Source organism: Canis lupus, chromosome 1 (assembly GCF_003254725.2).
Source record: "Canis lupus dingo isolate Sandy chromosome 1, ASM325472v2, whole genome shotgun sequence".
Classification (NCBI taxonomy): Eukaryota; Metazoa; Chordata; class Mammalia; order Carnivora; family Canidae; genus Canis; species Canis lupus.
The window spans coordinates 46,714,436-46,733,687 of NC_064243.1; the positions used below are offsets into that span (position 1 = coordinate 46,714,436).

The 19,252-nt window shown below is 41.6% G+C and overlaps 1 protein-coding gene across 11 annotated transcripts in view; it reads left to right on the forward strand.

Moving 5' to 3' along the window:
- The window catches only part of ARID1B (AT-rich interaction domain 1B), a 434,844-nt gene that overhangs the window by 352,624 nt on the left and 62,968 nt on the right, over positions 1 to 19,252 (forward strand). For 9 of the 11 annotated variants that reach the window (XM_049113926.1, XM_049113935.1, XM_049113930.1 and 6 more), the window contains one exon: positions 9,306 to 9,485. The exons of the other annotated variants lie outside the window; for them this stretch is intronic. In XM_049113926.1, the coding sequence (XP_048969883.1) occupies positions 9,306 to 9,485 (180 nt within the window). The remainder of the gene's footprint in view (positions 1 to 9,305; positions 9,486 to 19,252) is intronic. 11 annotated transcript variants of the gene reach the window in all.

The window sequence follows — 19,252 nt, forward strand, 5'->3', positions numbered from 1 at the left end:
ATGTTACTAGGTGATAGAAACAAGCCTGGCTAAGATCAGAGTTTTCTCATGTGAGCTCCAGAGCTCCATGGCAGGGCCTGAGCCAAAGAGCAAGGGGGACTCCCTTCTGGCCCAAGGTCTTAGGTGTTCTTCCTTGTAAGTAGAAAGATCATTGTCTTCTTTAACCAACCCCCTTATCCCATATCCCCTGTGCAAAACCTAATGGGTTATTCATCCATTGCATAAATGTTTATTAAGCAAGGCACTGGTCATAGGTGCTATAAACCAGAGGTCAACAAAAGTCAAGATTCCTGCCCTTTACCTTGAGAGTCAATTCAGGAATTCACTTGACAGGAATCCTGGTATTTCTCTCTGTCTCTCTGTGTCTCTCTCTCGTTTCAGTGGGCAGACTCTGGGGAATCTGCCAAATCAGGAAGGATGTACGCGGAATCAATGCTGCTCAGAGCTCATCAGTACTGTAGATGCTGGTTGAGTGGCCTGAAACTGACAAGCTTCACTTTCCTGAGCCAAATAACATGGCCAGCCAATTATTTCTGGAACTAGCGCTCTGGAAAAGGGCAGTGCTTTCTGGATAGTCAACTGGGTGAGGAAAGCTACCTATCAGCTATAACTGGCTCTGTTGGAGGAGGTATAGAGCAAGGCAGGCCCAGCATGATAACACAGTGTGTGCTACCTGGGGAAGGGCATCAGGATGTTTGCCAGGAGGCTCACTGGGTATGACATTTGTCACCTCAGTGAATTTACCACGGTCCAGGGACTTGCGGCACTTTTTGGCTTCACTGTGATACATGGTTTGTAGAGGAGCCTGGCAAAGGGAAGCTAGTATGGAAACTTGGAGTCATTCAGACAGGAAATAAATGGTGGGTTGTCTTAAAAATAATATGAATAGGGATCCCTGGGTGGCGCAGCGGTTTGGCGCCTGCCTTTGGCCCGGGGCGTGATCCTGGAGATCCGGGATCGAATCCCACATCGGGCTCCCGGTGCATGGAGCTTGCTTCTCCCTCTGCCTATGTCTCTGCCTTTCTCTCTCTCACTGTGTGCCTATCATGAATAAATAAAAATTTTAAAAAAAAAATATGAATAATAACAGCTATCACTTATTGAGCCTCTGCTCTGTGTGCCGGCACTGAGCTGCGTGTTGCTCATAACATGTTCTCATTTAATCTTAGGATGTAGGCTCACTTGTCATCCACATGTTGCAGAAAAGGAAACAGCCTTAACTGTTACCTAACCAGCCTAGAGTCCCCTAACTGTAAGTGGCAACGCCATAGTTTGATTTTGCGGTGACAGGGGAGATGGACAAAGTGGCTACATTTGGCAAGCATTGATAAAGGGAACAGAAACAAACATGCTTTCTACTTGTTAGGCTTTTAGCCATCAGCTGTTCCCTCCTTGAAAAACTGTCTTCCTTTCCCTGGAAACAGTTCTCCAAATACACTATGAATTGAGGAGCCAGCCCACCACATTTATTAAGGTCTTTTTGTAAAGTAAACGGGCTCTAAACGAAGATGTTTTCTTATTCATTAAAAACCTACATTTGGTTCCAGTTCTGTGCCCGGCCCTTCGTGTGGTTCCAAGGAGACAGATGCGGAGAGACTTTGCAAGCCGCGGCACCCCGGTTTGGGGCAGAAACGGGCACACCAGCTGGTAATGGTGGCGGTGTGCTAACTGCTCTGCGCCCACTGACGCGCATGGTGCTTTCCGAGCTATGCAAGTGCCTGCTCTTGGGAAGGCCAAGGAGTGCCAAGGAGGGGGCAGGAAGGATGGGGGTCCGTAGGTTACGTGGAGACAAACGGCTTCGTGGGCACACTGAAAGCAGCATACTCAGTAGAGAACACAATCTAGGATTTTGTTTTCAAACTCTGCCTCCCATTCATGAGGCTTTGTTATTTGAAAAAAAAAAATTTTTTTTAAAGATTTTATTTATTTATTCATGAGAGACACACAAGAGGGGCAGAGACATAGGAAGAAGCAGGCTCCCTGTGGGGAGCCTGATGCAGAACTCAATCCCAGGACCCTCGGATCACTACCTGAGCCAAAGGCAGGCTCAATGGTTGATCCACCTAGGGGCCCCTGAAAAACAAATTTTTAATATCAGAGTGCATTTCACACAATAAGGGTGGAAATTGTTTGGTGAGGCAGTATATACATGAAACTGCCTGTGAGTATATAAACATATGCTCACGTGAATACACACGTTGGATTGTGGTATAACATATATTTCTTCAGTATGGATTGTGATTAAAAATGTTTTACTACTTTGTGAGCCTCCGTATCTTCATAGTTGTTTTGCAGCTTAAATGAGCTAATAAAAAACAAAGCTATTAGCATGTAATATATGTTCTTTAAATGTCAACTATTATTGACAGTGAGTGGCACATTGTCTGGAACACGAGAGGTAGTCGATAAATAATTTATTAAGTGAATGAACATGCCAAGACTTGCCAGTCTAAAGCAACCCAGTACCTACCAGTACCTAAGAGGAGAAAAGTGTCTGATTTTCTCCAAGTGGGGACTCCGTGATGGAGCTGGAGAAATGGGTCAGGCCAAATTTGGAAAGACCTGGACTAAGTTTGGACTTCATTCTGTTCAGCAATCAAGAGTTATGAGCTAGTCTTGCAATAAACACAGTGGACCTGTCCCTAGAGAGATGAGGAAGGATAGGATTCAGAGTGGGATTCTGAGCATGCATGTGAGTAAAAGATCTCCCTCTGCTGAGACGAGGAAAATGCAGGAGGACAGGCAGGGACACAGGTGTCTCTGGGCAAGGGGGCAGGATGTTAGTGTCGCCCTTGCTGTGTGCTGTTGCTTGTGGGCACTTAGGAGCCAGACAGGGGAGGACTTGGAGAAGGAAGCAAAATGTTTAACCAAGGAAAGAGCTGACCAGCTGAAGGTGCCCCCATACTTGTCAGATTCAGCCAAAAGCAGCAACCGTAGCTTCTAAGGACATGTGTTGTGACCTCTGCTTTGCTGGTCACACGTATTTCTTAGTCAGCTGGTCGTCAGGTGGTCCTCGGTCTGAATTGGGTCCTCCTCTTCTACCCTCCTGGCACCTGAACTCCTGTTTTCTTCTGTTTGTATGCCAGGGAGTGTATTGCCTGTCCCCCCCCCGCCCCCCGCATGTGGGCCCCATGAGGGTGCTGTGTCCCTGCTACCATATACCCCATACCTCCCACGCTGCCTGGCACCTGGCTCAGTGGCTTCATAAGCTCCCTTGATCATCATTCCTTGCTGGTAGGTTTATTTGCTCCCCAACAAATCGTAAGTTCTTCCAGGACAAGGATTGTACTGTGTCCTTTTTTCCAGTGTTCTCTCCTCCTCACCACCTTCCGTGAGTGCCAGAGAAAATTGGAGCTCACTGGGAGAAGGCGAGTGTCAGACTATCATGGCTGAGTTACCAGCGTGATCACTGAGGTCATAGCTCACATGGTGAAGGAAGGGCTCATGGCCTCACTGCAAAAGCGATAGTCATGCCTTTGCCTCACATTTTCATGGTGGTTTTCAGTTTAGAAGAGCACTTCTGCATATGTTTTCCCTATTTGACTCTCAGAATGATCTTGTAAGCCAGGGCAGGAAGTGCTGTTACACACACAAGAGATCCCATCACATGGTGGGTCATAGAGGCAGCCCCTCCCCCAGTCTCCTGACTCCAAACAGATGAAATGTGTTTCCCATTACACTGCATTACCTTTTCTCTGAGAGTATAGCTTTCTCTCTCGCTCTCTCTCTCTCTCTCTTTCTAAAGGGCAATTGATTTTTTTCAAATCAGAAATACACCTCTTTTCATTTGGAACATGATAGTACAAGTGTGTGTGAGTGTATACACATGTAATGAAGAACTCAAATAGTAAATTCATTTATGCAAACCTATGGATTTATGGTATGGATGAAATCTATGTTGTGTTTTCATACAGTTTCTGTGATTTTTCAGTTAAGTACTTTGTATAATGTAAATAATTATCTCATTTAGTACTTTCCTCCCAAAGTTTGAATTTCCTCACCTTACTTAATTTGAGGCATAGAATTCCATAATACATCTAGTAATAAAATATACCTTCATAATACTTAGGAAACAAATTTTATACTTTCTAAATTTTCCTTACTAGAAAGTTTGGTTTTCTAAATTCAGATGGCTTGTAACCAGCAGAACTTCACATCTTTTTTTAAAAGCAGCTTTATTCTCTCAGCTGTCAGTTTTTCTATTCACAAACTATGTCACAAGCTGTCATTTTATAATAACTTTCTAAAAGAAGCAAAATACAATCAAATAAATATGTCACCATAAATAGGTAGAAAATTCTTGGTTGAAATTTGATTTTTTGGAAACATTTTAACATTTATTTCTTTCTAAATAAAGGTTAAAATCAAAACAAAGCAAGAAATACCCCAAATAAATATACATGGAAATTATAAGCTTGATTAGATTTTTTCCTAGGGAAAAAAGTGCTGAAGCCAGAATTGAGAACTAGAGCTGGAGGTGTCCCTGTGAATACTGTGCTTCCTCGTCCTTCCATTTGACAGGTGAAGCAACTGAAGCCGGAAGGGTGATGTTGGCTGCCGTACTGTGCACAGCAGACACAGAGCCAGGACTAACTGCCGGGCTCCCTACTCTTGCTGCCACACATCTGCCTCTCGCTTTTCTTCTGTGAATGTATAATAATAGTACCAGCTAATAATTATCAAAAGCCCACTATTCCAGGCACCTGCTATAAGTTTTTTATGTGTATTATCTCATTTAATCCCCACAGCATCTCTGTGAAGTAAATGCCATTGTCCCTGTTTTACAGATGAGGGAACAAAAAGAGACATGCAGAGTTTCTATCTTTAGAGTGAAAAGTAGAAGTACTTCTTTTTATAGCTAACTTTTGTCTTCCAGTATTTCATCCACTTGTTTAGACAATGGTAATATTCAATAATCTTTTGAAAATACAGTTCTATCCATAATGGAAGCCTTTTTTGGTTGGATTACAGCTGGCGCTCAATTGTGATTATATATCACAGATCACTTTACCTGCCTCCTTACTGGTATTTGAGCTTTTAGCCTTCCTCTCTTGCAGTCCTTTCATCATGCTGCGGGTTATAACAGAATCAGCTTTTAGGAATGCAAGTCAGATTATATTGCTTTCCTGCTAAAACAGCCTGAGGTCTGTGCTACTGTTGATCTCAGGAAAGGACCACATTTCCCCCGGATTGCATATACCAGAGCTTCAGTGAGCTGTATCACTGTTTCCTAATAGGAGCTATATATGCAACATGAAATACTTTGTAGTCAGGACAGAAAGGTGGGCAAATGTTATCATTGGTTCTAGAAAAGGAATTAAAAACAGCTACTAAACAAAGTGTTTAGTACACTGTACTCATGATAAGAGAAATACAGAATCAAACACAAATTTTAAAATACCTCTGAAAGGATACATTAAAAACCATTGCACTTGGCCAGGGGAGCTCAGTGGTAAGAGAGAGGGATACAGTAGTTCCCCCCACCCCTCCCTCTGTGGTTTTATTTCCCAGTCCCTACAGTCAGCCACACTCCAGAAACAGATGATCCTCCTCCTGACATGATCAGATGGTCAGTAGTAGTCTAACGCTCCATCACAACACCTACGTCATACTCCTCATACCCTCATCTCATCATGAAGGCATTTTATCATTTCACATCATCACAAGAAGAAGGGTGAGTAAGTATGGTACAGGATGTCAAGAGAGAGACCACAATCATAAATTTTATTACAATATTTTGTTATATAATTGTTCTATTTTATATTAGTTACTGCTGTTAATCTCTTACTGTGCCCAATTTACGAATTAAATGTTGTCATAGGTGTGTTTGCATAGGAAAAAGCCTCATATACGTAGGGTTCTGTACTATCCATAGCTTCAGGCATCCACTGGGGGTCTTGGTCTGTCCCCCCACAGGTAGAGGGAGACAACTGTATACATTCTTAAACTTCTGTATCGTATTTGAATTTGGAGACAGTTACCCAGGTCCTTGAGTAACATGGATTCCAGTGTTTAAAGAAAAAACAAATGTATAAAAACTAGCTTCTTCGTTCTAGCTAAAAAGGACATCTGAATATGTGAGGTACTTAGGAGTTAAAAGATATCCGTGGTACTTCATCACATCTCTTTCCTGTCTCAGATTTTAGCATACCAAACACTTTTGCGTGTTATTACAGCACAACCTTGTCTTCATTTTAAGATGTGGAAACCAAGGCTCAGATAAAATATGATTTGCCTAAAGGTCATGCAGCTAGTTCAATCAGTACACGCTGTCATATGTTTATGTACATATCTATCTTCCCAAGTAGAAGCTGAGCTAGTGAAGCAAATGAGACCATAGTCCAGGCCTTGTGTCCCCAGTTGACTGCCAGTAGGTGATTTGAGCTCAGAAAGGGAGTCAGACAAGTGACGTCACCTTCCCCTTTCATTGTCTTGGGGAATACATGTAAAGAGATGAGTTTCGCCAAAAGTATAAAACAGGACTTCAGGAAGCTCTTGTAAAGTGGTTCTATTGCAAAGTTTACACAGAAAAAAAAAAATAGCTTTCCAATTTTAATTTCTGTGGAAGGAGGGTGGATTGCATACCCCATAGAACCTTGTCTCTGAGTTGTGGAATTTGGTGCTGTGACACATTCCATTTGAATTTGCTTTGTTATTCCACTTCTTTTGGAATCTTTTCACAAACTTGATTTTCTGCAGAATGCCAGTGATGAGTGAGATAATTCAACTGGAACATGGCATATATATTTTTAAGGACTGACTAAATAGTCAGAAATAAATAACTTGCCTAGGTAAGAATTCCTAGAACTCATTTGAACAAACCTTAAGCCTATTAAGTGTCCCAGAGGCAGCAATAACCTGAGGATGTATTGTATTATCAGAGGTTCTAAATCCTTCAGCATGGACACTTTCATGATTGAAGTGAAATTTAATGCCCAAAAAAAAGGACCTGTGTTATTTTTTTTAACTAATGAAGAAGACAGCAGTTACTCTAAAGAACGAAAGACAAACCCACACAAGCTGTATGGAATTTAAACACATTTTTTATTAAACAGGACTCTATATGAAACTCTTGAGAATTCTATAGTAAAGCTTAGATAAATATTTCATGAAACATCTTAAGATGCAATCATTTATAGTAATTTTAGTGCTCTGATTTCTGTTTGTTTTCAGATTTGAAAAAGCAAACATTTTCTATGATGATTTATATCTGGGAGCTGCCAGTTGAGCCCAATTTCATAAGACTTATCTTTATAAATAAATGGAATAGGATAATAAGGAACAACTCTACTTACTTTTATTTTATGTCTATCTCTTTAGACAGAAGCAGTATTGAAAGATCACTTTTTTTCCTAACTGAAATATAAACCATGGCTTTTATAAATGGCCAACCTCATTTATCCCTCTTAAGTTGAAGCTGGCTTTGGATCTGTGGGCATCATCTTCCCTCTAGCTGCCTCAGTAGACTCTCTAGCCGCTACTGCCCTAGGTTCTCGGAATAAACCAGCCCCTCTGCACTCTGCAGCCTACCGGAACCCTCACCTGAGACGTCAGAACTCTCACCAGCCCAAACTCCTGGGTTCTCGGAGCTGCTGTTAAAACTGCCCTTCATCAGTATGCTAGTTTGATGGTGTTAGCTTTTTTTTAGATACAGGTCTTGATTTGGGGTACTCTGTCTACATGAGTCTTCCACATCTCATCCTACATACTTAGCTTATATTTGCCCAAACTACTAATGTGGATACACCCTGACATGATGGTCCTGCATCATTTAAAGATGTATTTTCTTTATCCATTTGGACAGCTACCTGCTAAGCACCTACTTTACTGTGCATCATGGTCTGTTGAGTGCATGAGGAGTTTAACATTCACTCAATAAATAGTTACCTACCATGTGCCAGACACTCGGCTGCCACTTTGGGATGCAACAGTGAGACAGGCATGATCCTTGCCCTCATGGAGCTGTTTTAGTGGCAAGAGGAAAGCTAGTGAGTCCAAAATACAGCAAAATACCCGTTATGAGAAGCGCCCTGAAGACACAAATGAGAAACGACTAAGCAGTGTCACCACAGGGAGGCAGCCTGGGCAGGGGACTTAGAGATGAGAAAAAACCAGCCGGGGGAAGAGAATTCTCTGGGGCAGGAGCAGGAGGAAATAGTGTTTGGTTAACGTTGCCTGCCGGGAGCCATAGGACATGGGGTTAGAGTGAGAATGGCTGCACTTGACCACAGAAGAAGCCACAGGGTGTGGTCAGAGGTTTGCATTTGGTTCCCAGGCTCACTGGGAAGCCTTGAGGGGTTTCATGCAGGAAAGATATGCTCTGATTTCCTTTTATATTCCTGAAAGATGATTCTGGCAGCTTTGTGAAAGCAAAGCGAAAGCAAAGTGGAGGTGGGTGGTAGTTGAGGCTGAGATTGCTGTAGAGTGCTGGGTGAGAGGGGAAGAAGATGGTAGCAGGCCAGGCTTGTGCAGAAGTGGAAGTAAAGCAGAAGAGCAGCCCAGGAGACACTTCAGAAGCATGGGCAACAAGATGGGCACATACCTAGGAAGCAAGGGGAGGGAGTCGGGGGTTCCTGGCAGGAGCATCTGGGTGAGTACCGATGCCAGTGGTAGAGACGGGGAGACCCGGGCATGGTAGGTTTGTGGGAGGAAGTCAGAATTCTATTTTGGAATAGTAGAATCTGCTTCAAATCCACCCATTGTTCACAGTGTACCCGTAAGGGGTGGTACAAGTCAGGGTTCATAAGTCTGCAGCACTCTAGGGTTCAAGGTGAATGATTATTGCTCAGAATGGTTCCATGCAGGGCAGGGCAGGGTACTGGCCTCACCTTGAGAAGAGGGGTGGATGTTTGGGTGGCCCAAGATGTGCATCCCAGAAATCGGGGTCAGGGGCTCTGAGAGGGTACCTGCAACATGTCCGACCTGGCAGGAATGGAAGGCTTGCAGTGGAAGGGGGTCCTGATTGTTACTGTTGCTTTTTGTAGGGGCCTCATCACCAAGAGAGGCTAGGCTTGTTCTCCTCTTCTCTCTCTCTCTTCTCCTTTCTCTAGTTCAAGCCCACGATCCACTGGGTTCCTGGAAATCTAATGGGCTTTCAGAATTAGGACTGTGGGAAGCCCAAAGTACCCCCCCACCACACACACACACACACACACACACAGATCCCCGGCTGTGGGATTGAGACACCTTTAGATGTTTCTTTAGGGGAGTCTCATAGTGCCAGTCTTCTCCACATCCACCTTCCACACAATTCCATGTCCTTTTTGTCACCTGCACTTATATATTTCCATTTATTTCCCACCTAGGTTTTATGGCAGGCACACAAAGAAACCCTCAGATGTCTCAGTATGGACCTCAACAGACAGGACCATCCATGTCGCCTCATCCTTCTCCTGGAGGCCAGATGCATCCTGGAATCAGTAGCTTTCAGCAGAGTAACTCAAGTGGGACTTATGGTCCACAGATGAGCCAGTATGGACCACAAGGTAAACATTTCTCAAAAATGCATTGCAGTAGGTCATAGAAGTTTTGTTAATATGTTAGTCCTTCAAGTACTTAATATTATAACCACCTTTTAAGATCCCATTATTTGTTAACTTAAAGATTTGTGAAGTTAATGCAAACCCACAGTCCCTCAGCTGCCCATAGTGATGGGAAGAATAATTATAGTGAGTATTCATTAAGCATTAAGCGCTCATGCATCAGATACTATGGTGAATGTTCTTGATATGGGTGTTACTAGTAAAGGAGTAAATAAATCTCCGTTTCTGTGATGTAGTTTGAAATTCTTGTTGAGAAATAGACACGGGTCTTGTCCTCAAAAGGTTTCTGATTTAAAAAACTTGGGTTTCCTTACGTCGAATTCTGATTGTATCCTCTGCCTCTCAGTAATTATCTTTGCAACAGTGTACTCACCACTCAGAAGGGTGTTGTCCCATTATGTCTGCTCCCAGTTTGTCTCCAAAATTCTGTGTCCAGTGAATAGCAGTTCTCATTTTCTCAATCAGTGCCAGTCTTACTCTTCAAAAACAGAACAAAGCCTAAAATGGACATGTCTTTCAAAAAAGGAAGCTAATGGAGGCGCCTGGCTGGCTCAGTCGGTGGAGTGTGTGCTACTCTTGATCTCGGGGTTGTGAGTTCAAGCCCCATATTGGGTATAGAGATTATGTAAAAATAATATCTTAAAAAATAAAAAGGAGGGTAAGACAAGAATCGAAAAATAATGGAACCCTGCCCAAAATGCAGTGTTTATGTTCTGCCTTCCTAGAAATTGATGTATGTTTTGTCATGTACATGGAGAATCCTTTTATCAAGGTTTTTAACCTGATATATTTTTCTCTAAGTCACTCTTGGCAGTAAGGCATTTGAATTTCGCACCTTCTTTATGTTTTGTTTATTTAAATTAGACATTAATGGGTAATTTAGAGAGAATGAGATAATCTGGCGCAATTCCCAGAGTTTCCTCAAAAATATCAGGAATATTCCAAATCAAGATGATGAATGCCCACTAGGAAATTGTAGTAAAACAACAACAAAGTCAGGTCTCCTCCTGTGAAATAAAGTGGTCTTATTTTCTGAAGACTTCTGTGTGTGTTTAGCAAACCGTTGCACTTTGTTGAGGTTCGCTTAGCATCTCCAGCCACGGAGCAGGTGCCTCACAAGGCTAGATGATCCTCTTAGAAGGCCTTGGCACCTTCTTGGCTTTTCACCTAGTGTTCCTCAGAAGAGCTTTTCTTTCTGTTTATAGGACTTAACAGTTTGAAAATGGAATTTTTAGTGTATTTGTCTTTTTGAAGATCTCTTTCTGGAAGATTATAAGCACCTTCAATATTCCCACTATAATGTTGTTTCCTTGCCTTGCATTGCTTTATTATTTTATATCCCAACCATTTCTGTTGTTAGGAAAACTATATTAGGACACCCAAAACAAAACTTTTTTTTTTTTTTAAGATTTTATTTATCTATTCATGAGAGACAGAGAACTATATTAGGACACCCAAAACAAAACTTTTTTTTTTTTTTTAAGATTTTATTTATCTATTCATGAGAGACAGGCAGAGACATAGGCCGGGCTCCCTGCAGGGAGCCCAATTTGGGACTCGATCCCAGGACCCTTCAGGAACCTGAGCCAAAGGCAGATGTTCAGCCACAGAGCCACCCAGGTGCCCCTCAAAATAGAACTTTTTACTTGGCCTCATCCTGCCTTTGTCTACCACATGTGCATGTAGTCAGATGGATATAGACTTCATGTTCTGCTTGATTCTCTTTACACCGTGTCATTGATGGTTTTCCGTGATACTGATTTCAGTATACCTTGGGAATTTGGGTCCCACCGGACAATACCAGTCTGCCCTGTTCCCCATCAGCCCCAGGAAGCTGTGAAAGCTGTGACATGGAAAAAGTTATCACTGAGCTGAGTAGGACAGTTCTGACGCAGAAGAGCCGACTGTGTCCACTCAGCGGGTATCTTCAAAACTGGGTTTCTTTGCTTCTTGTGAGTTTATACGTTGTGATAGACACAGAAAATGTGGTCTGGGGCTCAGAAAGTAACTGGAGACCAGGTCAAAGCCTTTTGTTCTCAGAATTGGGAGTGGCTAAAGGTCTGGGACTTAACCACTGAAACTCAAAAGGGCTTCATGTAATCTTCAAAATTGGTCTGTCTTCTCTTAAGTAATTCACTCTTGCAGCCTCATCCTCTGCTGTTCTTATAATAAGGGAAGATAGAACCTTGGCTCTCTGTTGAGTCTTTTGTGAACAGCTGAGAAAATGCTTACACTGTTAATAGCAGAAAAGGCCGTTTCTATAGAATGGATTTCTCTGAATAAAACCCTCGGTTTTCCAGAATAATCGAACATTAAGATTCATAATTTAACAGCACGGAAACTGTGAGGGTTCTCATCCAAATTGCTCTGTGTCCTTGGAAAATTGCTTACTCTTTGAGAATTATTTTTCCTCTAGAAAATGAGAAAATTAGCTCACGTTACTTTGGAATTGGCTTCCAGTTCTAATGTTCTATGAATCTAAATCTTGCTTCAACTCCAGAGCCTTTTAGGTCAATGCAGCCCCCTGGATCTGCTACATAACATTTTGGTTATATAGTCAAGAAGGGATTTATTTTAAGGCGTAAATACTGAGTTTAGGTTGATACTAGAAAACATTTAGGATAAGGGGGATAATTTCCGTACTCCGTACTTTTTAACTTTGAAACAAGTGCCTGCACATCTGTCCTGTCTGCCCGCCGACTCTCCTTCACCCCAGTGGCCTCTCCCAAATCCCCACTCTGAGGGGTGTATCCTCCTGGCTCCCTTTACTGGCTCCGAATGCCGTGTGCTTAAAATCAGCATCTTGGTACTCTGTGTTCAACTCCAGATTGTTTGCCTTTCTTCCTTGTATTCTCCCTCAGCAAACACTAAATGACAGGAAACGAACGTTTGTGACATATATTGTTCAATTCAACAAACGTCCTTACTTTTACATTTCTCTCGTTGACCCTTTTAGACACGACACAAATGAAGTATTTTTTCCCCTCCTTAATTAACTACTCAGATTAGTAGTAAAACATTAAGCTTACATTTTCTTGTTGCATATTTTTAATGTCTCTGTAAAGAATCCCTTGTGTGTGACCCACAGAGGCCATTAGTCTCATCTTCCATTTCTGTTCCTAACTAGATGACTTTCTTCTGGGTTAGTTTTGTTTTTAAGAGATCTCAGAGGAAGATATCCTACAATCTTTTTTTAAGCCTTTTTACTGTCAGGAACAGCTTCTCCAAAATTGTTATTAGAGATAACAACCAACATTTATTACCGTATCCTGCCTGGGTCCTGTTTGAAGTGGGGTTTTTTGTTGTTGTTTTGCTTTGTTCTTTAATAGAATTAATTTATTTACTTATTTTGAGAGGGAGAGAGAAGGAGATTGACAGCAGGGGAACGAGCAGAGGGAGAATCCCAAGCAGACTCCCCACTGAACATGGAGCCCAATGGCTCCATGGGCTCCATCTCTTGATCCTGAGGTCACGACATGTGCTGAAATCAAGAGTTGGGTGCTCAGCCAGGTGAGCCAGCCAGGCACCCCTGATGTTTTCCCATAGACCGAGTCATTTAATGCTCACAACATGCTTTGTCATAGGTACCATTGTTATTCCACTTGGCAGATGAAAAAACTGAAGCGCAAAGTAGGTAAATAGCTTCACCAAGATACGCACTGGTCATGCCCAGACTCAAATTTAGGCAGACTCGCCCATTTTCTTAATTAATGGGAAGCTGTGACGTTATCCCCATTTTGCAAATGGGGAGGTTAAGTAACAGACCCATGATCCCAAAGCTAGGAAGTGGCAGAGCCAGGGTTCAAACCAAGGGAGACTTGAGAAGCCACTCATATAGTCACTGGTGTGTTGTTTCCCTTGCCTCCGATATACTCTCTCCTGGCTGGTTCATTCACTCAGTGAGCCACTGGGGAAACAAAAGACAAACTACTTGCCTTCGAGGAACAAGGAACATTTTGGGAATATGGGCTTAGAAATACATCAAAGATACTAGAGATGAAAAAAAAACTTTCTATGAAGTTAAGGAAATTTTTAGAAATGTATATTAATACCGTGAAATCTGAATTATTAAATATGCAAATGGAATGAATCCAATCTAAATGTGTGAAAATGTTTAATTGCAGTATATTTTATGAAATAGTACTTTTCTACCTTCAAGCAAGTGCGTACAGTAACTCCCCTTACAAAGGGTTTGCAAGCAGGACCATAGAGACTTGCTTTAATAAATAGAGGAGTTATGTAATTGACATCTTAATTATTAATAGATTCAGAGGGAAGAGAGCTGAAACAAATTTCACCTTTATAGCCTTTATATTTCTTAAGAACAAAAACTGTCTTGGTTTTGTGTTCTCTGGAACAGTGTCTACCACACTGACCACAAATATTTTTTGCACATTTGTCACTGATTGCAGAAAATGGGCATCTAGTCTTAACTTTCCTATAAATAAGTGGTATTATCTTGGGCAACTAAATAATTCTGAGTTTAGATTCCCCTCAGTTATCACTCATTTATATGAGAGTGTCTGGCCCACCATATATAGCCACACAGGTTATGCACTGATGTGGCCCTGGATTTATGCCTTAATTTGTATAGCATGTGCCTTTGGAAGCAGGGAACTTTTAAATAGGTTAAGTCTGATGAGACTTTTATTTCTTTTCTAAGATTTATTTATTTTAGAGAGCACGTGCAGACACAGGTGCATGTGTGTACAAGCTGGAGGGGGACAGAGGGAGTGGGGGAGAATCTCTAGTAGACTCCATGCTGGGCATTGAGACCACTGCGGGGCTCGACCCATGACCCTGAGATCGGGACCTGAGCCAAAACCAAGAGTTGGATGCTTAACCAACTGAGCCACCCAGGCTCCCTGAGACTTTTATTTCTAAATTACTTAATAAAAGGTATTTTTTCCAGAATTTAAAGGTTTGGTTTTTTTTCTAAAATAGATGCCATCTGAAATATTCCTTCTCCCTTCATTAAAATACATTTCTCAGTGAATTCAGGAGACTCCAAATCATAGCTAGTTGAAATGTGCAGTTCCAAAATAGTGAATCACACATTAGTAAACCTTACAGCTGTTTTGGTTGAAGAGGAACAATGCATAAATGTCAGTAGATGGTGGACCAGTAAATGCTTGAGAATACGTTATAGGACTATGACATCCTTGGTGTCACCATGACCCAGGATTTCAGCCTCTACTGTTATAAGTCCAGAATCTCCATCTTATTGTGGAATTAAACTAAATTCAGCCTCTCTTCTACAGAGGTGAAATGCACCTGCCACACGGATTCATGTTTCCCCTGGACAGTGCTGCAGACTAACAACACCCTGTTCTTTGGCTTTCCAAAGGCTGGTTTCTATGCAGGTCACTCACTCCCTGTTCGTTAACTCCTTTTTTCTCCTTGAAACCGGTTGTGATACAAGTGACATATTTAAGCCTCCTATTTTATGGTTAAATCAGCAGTACTAGGCAAGTGTCAATTCCACATTCTAAATGGTTCTGTTGTTAAAGAAATATTCCAAATTTCTATCTCACTAACATTGGGGAAAAAACAGAAATTGAAGTAGGTCATTTTACAGTGAAAGATTGTTAATGCAGTCTTCTTTTGATGCTCAAATTTAGCTTTCACATTATAAGATTTCAGCATGAATTTTTCGTAACACCGATAACCACAATTTTTATCAAAACCTGGGAATTTAGGAAGGAGTAAAGTATAAATCAAATGAAAATTTTAAAAAGGGAAAAAAGCCATAAAGTGGCTTTAATTTTGACCAGTGCCACCCTCTTTTACCTCACTAATTAAAATCAACAGTATTCAAGAGTGTGGCTGTTCCCTCCCCTCACTAAAGAAGCCCATCCTGCCACATCATCCACCATCAAGGGCTGTTCTCTACCACAGGTCTTGGTCAGGAGAGACGTGGACAGCAAGAAATAACAGGATGCAGACATTCAGCTTTACATCTTAGCAAGGTGCCTTTTCCGAGGGCTCCTAGCTCTACCATTTTTTCAAATGTTTGGAATGAAAGAGCCTTATTGAATGACAAGCAACAGATGGGTGGAATGGCAGATGGGTGGGGGAAGCAGGTAAGAGCTCTCCCTCCAAGCAGTGCTGTTCCCATGCAGGCGGGCACCAGTCACGGCGTCTCTAGAACCCAGGAAGACTGAGGTGCTCATGCCACATGTGACAGTGGTGACTCAGACACTTCCATTTCTTAGCATAGGGATTTTACTATTTTAGACTGAATTTTTCTATTGAGTTAATATCTTTTTACAGTTTTTAATGCCAGGACTTACTTTTTCTTCTACTTGGTTTGAGAAATAAATTTGAATCTCTTTGCATGCTGAAAGTAAAATTAGACCTAAGATGCGATATAGCGAAAGATAATTTAAGTGATTAAGAAGTTATTAATATTGGAATAGTTTCTCTCTCTTCCTTGAAAGCTTCTGTATTGATTGTCAGGGTCCAACAACAGTTACAGATATTATTTTTTTCCCCACGGCAGCCACATGAAACAGATAATCTTGTATTATACCCTTTTTACAGATGAGGAAAGTGAACATGGGAGTGACAGGTGGCTTTCTGAAGGTCACACATAGCAGACCATTATACCCCTGCTCCCTGGGGGCCTGTGCTCTTCTGCACTCACTGCCCTGGAGTCTGATGCTGGCGTCTGACAGTGCCCTTATGTCCTCTGGGCCTGTATGATGTTGGTCCCAGAGATGACTGTTTCTCTGAAGAGATGCTTCTTCCTGAGAGGCCACCAACATGCACTCAGCTCCCTTCCCTGGAGTGGTTCTCCTCAGTCACCTTCAAGGGATGCCTCCCCTTGCCACTCTGTATAAATCTCCCTCTATGTTCCTTCAGGGTACTTCACACCACATGACATCATCCAGGCTTACTTCTTTGCCTATCTCTTGGCACCAGAATGCAAACTCTGCCTTTGTTCACTGCTGAATCCCCAGCCATTAGTACAGAGCTAGCATGTAAGAGGCCCTTAAGAACGATTTCTAAGAGAGATGAAGATGCAGAGTTCCAGAGACACTGGTACCTTTTTAACCCTGCCTTGATGCTTCACAGGTGTGGGGTTAATGACTCAATGCTCAAGAATTATCTCAGGGAGGCGAAACGAAGGATCATTTTTATCTATTTTTCTCTGTGCTTCTATATTCTCTGCACTGAGCTTGCATTATTGTATAATTAAATTTTTAAAGGGGTCCATTTATGTAACATCTGGAAAAAACTACCAAAAGTGAGACACTGAAGTCATACCATAGGAGAGTAGGTCTTTCCTCCTCTATTCCAAGTTTTGTACAATATGGTTATTTCTCTTACCTTGTGAAGACTTTTTAAAATGCATGCTGATCTAGGGAAAAGATGGTGCCATAAATATCAATTCCAAAAACAAATTATTTGCATTTCCACAAATAGTAGGATTTAATGCAACAGGAGGTAAGTCAGTTTTCATTTTGAAACTACGTTCATGGTCTTCATATCTACTCAATCATTTTCTCTCCAAAGTAGTATCTAAAAGAGCAACATTGTGTTACCAGCCTGTGTAGAGAGCTGGAGTTGAAAGAAGTTGGGGTTGAAATATAATTTTTTTAATGTAGAAAAGATCTTACTGAAATATGGTAACCAGCAAATAAATATGTGAAAAATGCTCAAAATCATTCTTCATTAGGGAAATGAAAATTAAAGCCACAATGGTATCCACTACACACCTACTGGAATGGCTAAATTTTTTTTTTAATTGATAATATCAAGGATGTAGAGCAGTTAGAACTCATACATTTTTTGGTAGAGTTTCTGATAAAGTCAAACCTGCATGTACCCTACAACATGACCCTCTCATTCCTAGAGCTCTGCCAAGAGAAAGGAAACCTATGTCCACAAGGACCTGTGTGCAAATGTTAGCATCTTTGTTTGTAATTGCTAAAAACTGGAGACAACTCAAGTATCCACAGAATTGAATGCCACTCAGGAACAAAAGGGAACAAGCCACTGATGTGTGCAATAATGTGGATGAATTTGAGAAGTGTGATGCTAAGGGAAAGAAGCCAAACACAGAAGATTACATACTGTATATGACATTGGGGAGAAGGCAAAACTGTAGGGAGAGAAATCAGATCAGTGGTTCCCACGGGTGAGGGAGAGATTGACTACAGTATAGCAATTTTTTTTTGTCATGATAAGAAATATCCCATGTTGTGGTGGTCATAGGACTTACAGGATTGGTATTGTATATAAATTCTATCTGTATAAACATGGCCTAAGATCATATTATGTAATAAACAGTGATAAAAAGTGGCAAACACTATTAACTAAGCAACAAGGTAAATGCATATTTATCCCACAAACATATTTATCATAATATATAGCTCATTATCCATTTTATTTTTTCCTATTCTGGGTAAAGTGTCTGGTCTCTGATGGGACACCATTTTACCCTCCGCAGCATGGGAGAGTGATTTAGAGCCTTGCGTGTAGAAGTGATTCATAAGTACTTGTTGAATGATGATACTGAGAAGCAAAACTTCATCTGTGAGTGGAAACACTTGATAGTTCAATAAAAGCAGTGAGCTTGGAGTATTGATTGTAACTAGCAAGTTTAAATATTCCAGAGTCAGGGACAGAATTACTTGGGATCCTCCTAAAGTAATACCAGTGACTGATAGAGTATAGCTCCTGCTTCTTCTCTCTGGTGCTTGACTATAACTCCTGGTGGGCTGAAATCTGAATTTATTTGGTGACCATATTTCTGGAGCTGGTGTGCCAAGATGAACCCACTTGAAAACTGTGGGCTCTTGGACTTGGCTGCAAGACCCGTCCAGCTGAGGTGGGCTGGCCCAGCATCTGCTGCCTTCATTGTGCTTAATGCTCGATCCATCTGTTTTCTGTCAGAGCCAGTGCCAACAAATTACTAATCTATTAGAGAAACATGGAAATAAGATCGCACTTCCCATTCCTGGCTTTTCCTCTCATATTTTGCTTGGCTTACATGTTTGGTTTTTGTTTATTTGGGGGAGAAAGATATGTTATCGAGTAGGCAAGGGGGGGGGCATGAATCATTTTTTTCACTCCTTCCACACATTTTCAAAAGACTATGGGGAAAGATCACCAATTATCCATGTTGTTGATAGTATAATGATTGCTGATGGTGGCAGCCATCGTTTATTAGGTGACTGTGCGTGGCACTGTACTAGTCCCCTCATACCTATTCCCCCATCATCATCACTTTACAGATGGCAAAACTGATGTTCAGACAAGTTAAATAACTTGGCCAAGGTCATGCTGCTATTCAGACCCAAATTCTAGAGCCTGCGCTTTGTCCATCGCTGCCTCTTAAGCCATTTAAAGCCTTTAGAAAGCATTTTTATCCAGGCATGTGAGTTTAATGAGGAAAGTCTTTAGCGTTTCAAGGAGAAGAAAAGGGGACTTTGTATTTCTTCTACCAAATAGAGGCCTCTATAATTAGAACATATTCCCTTGACGTGTGCTTTTGAGTGCCAATTCATGGAATCAACCCAACTGATTGAGGAAAATTAGATTGGGAGCCCGGTACTCAATGGGCCTTTCTAAGCACAAGTGCTTGCGTGCATGTATGGGTGTGCATGGTGGTTGTGTTCTAATGCGGACCCCGCCCGGCTGCAGAATGCCGCCGGCTGTGGCAGACCAGCTGCTGAATTGAGCAAAGCCATTGAAACTCGGCT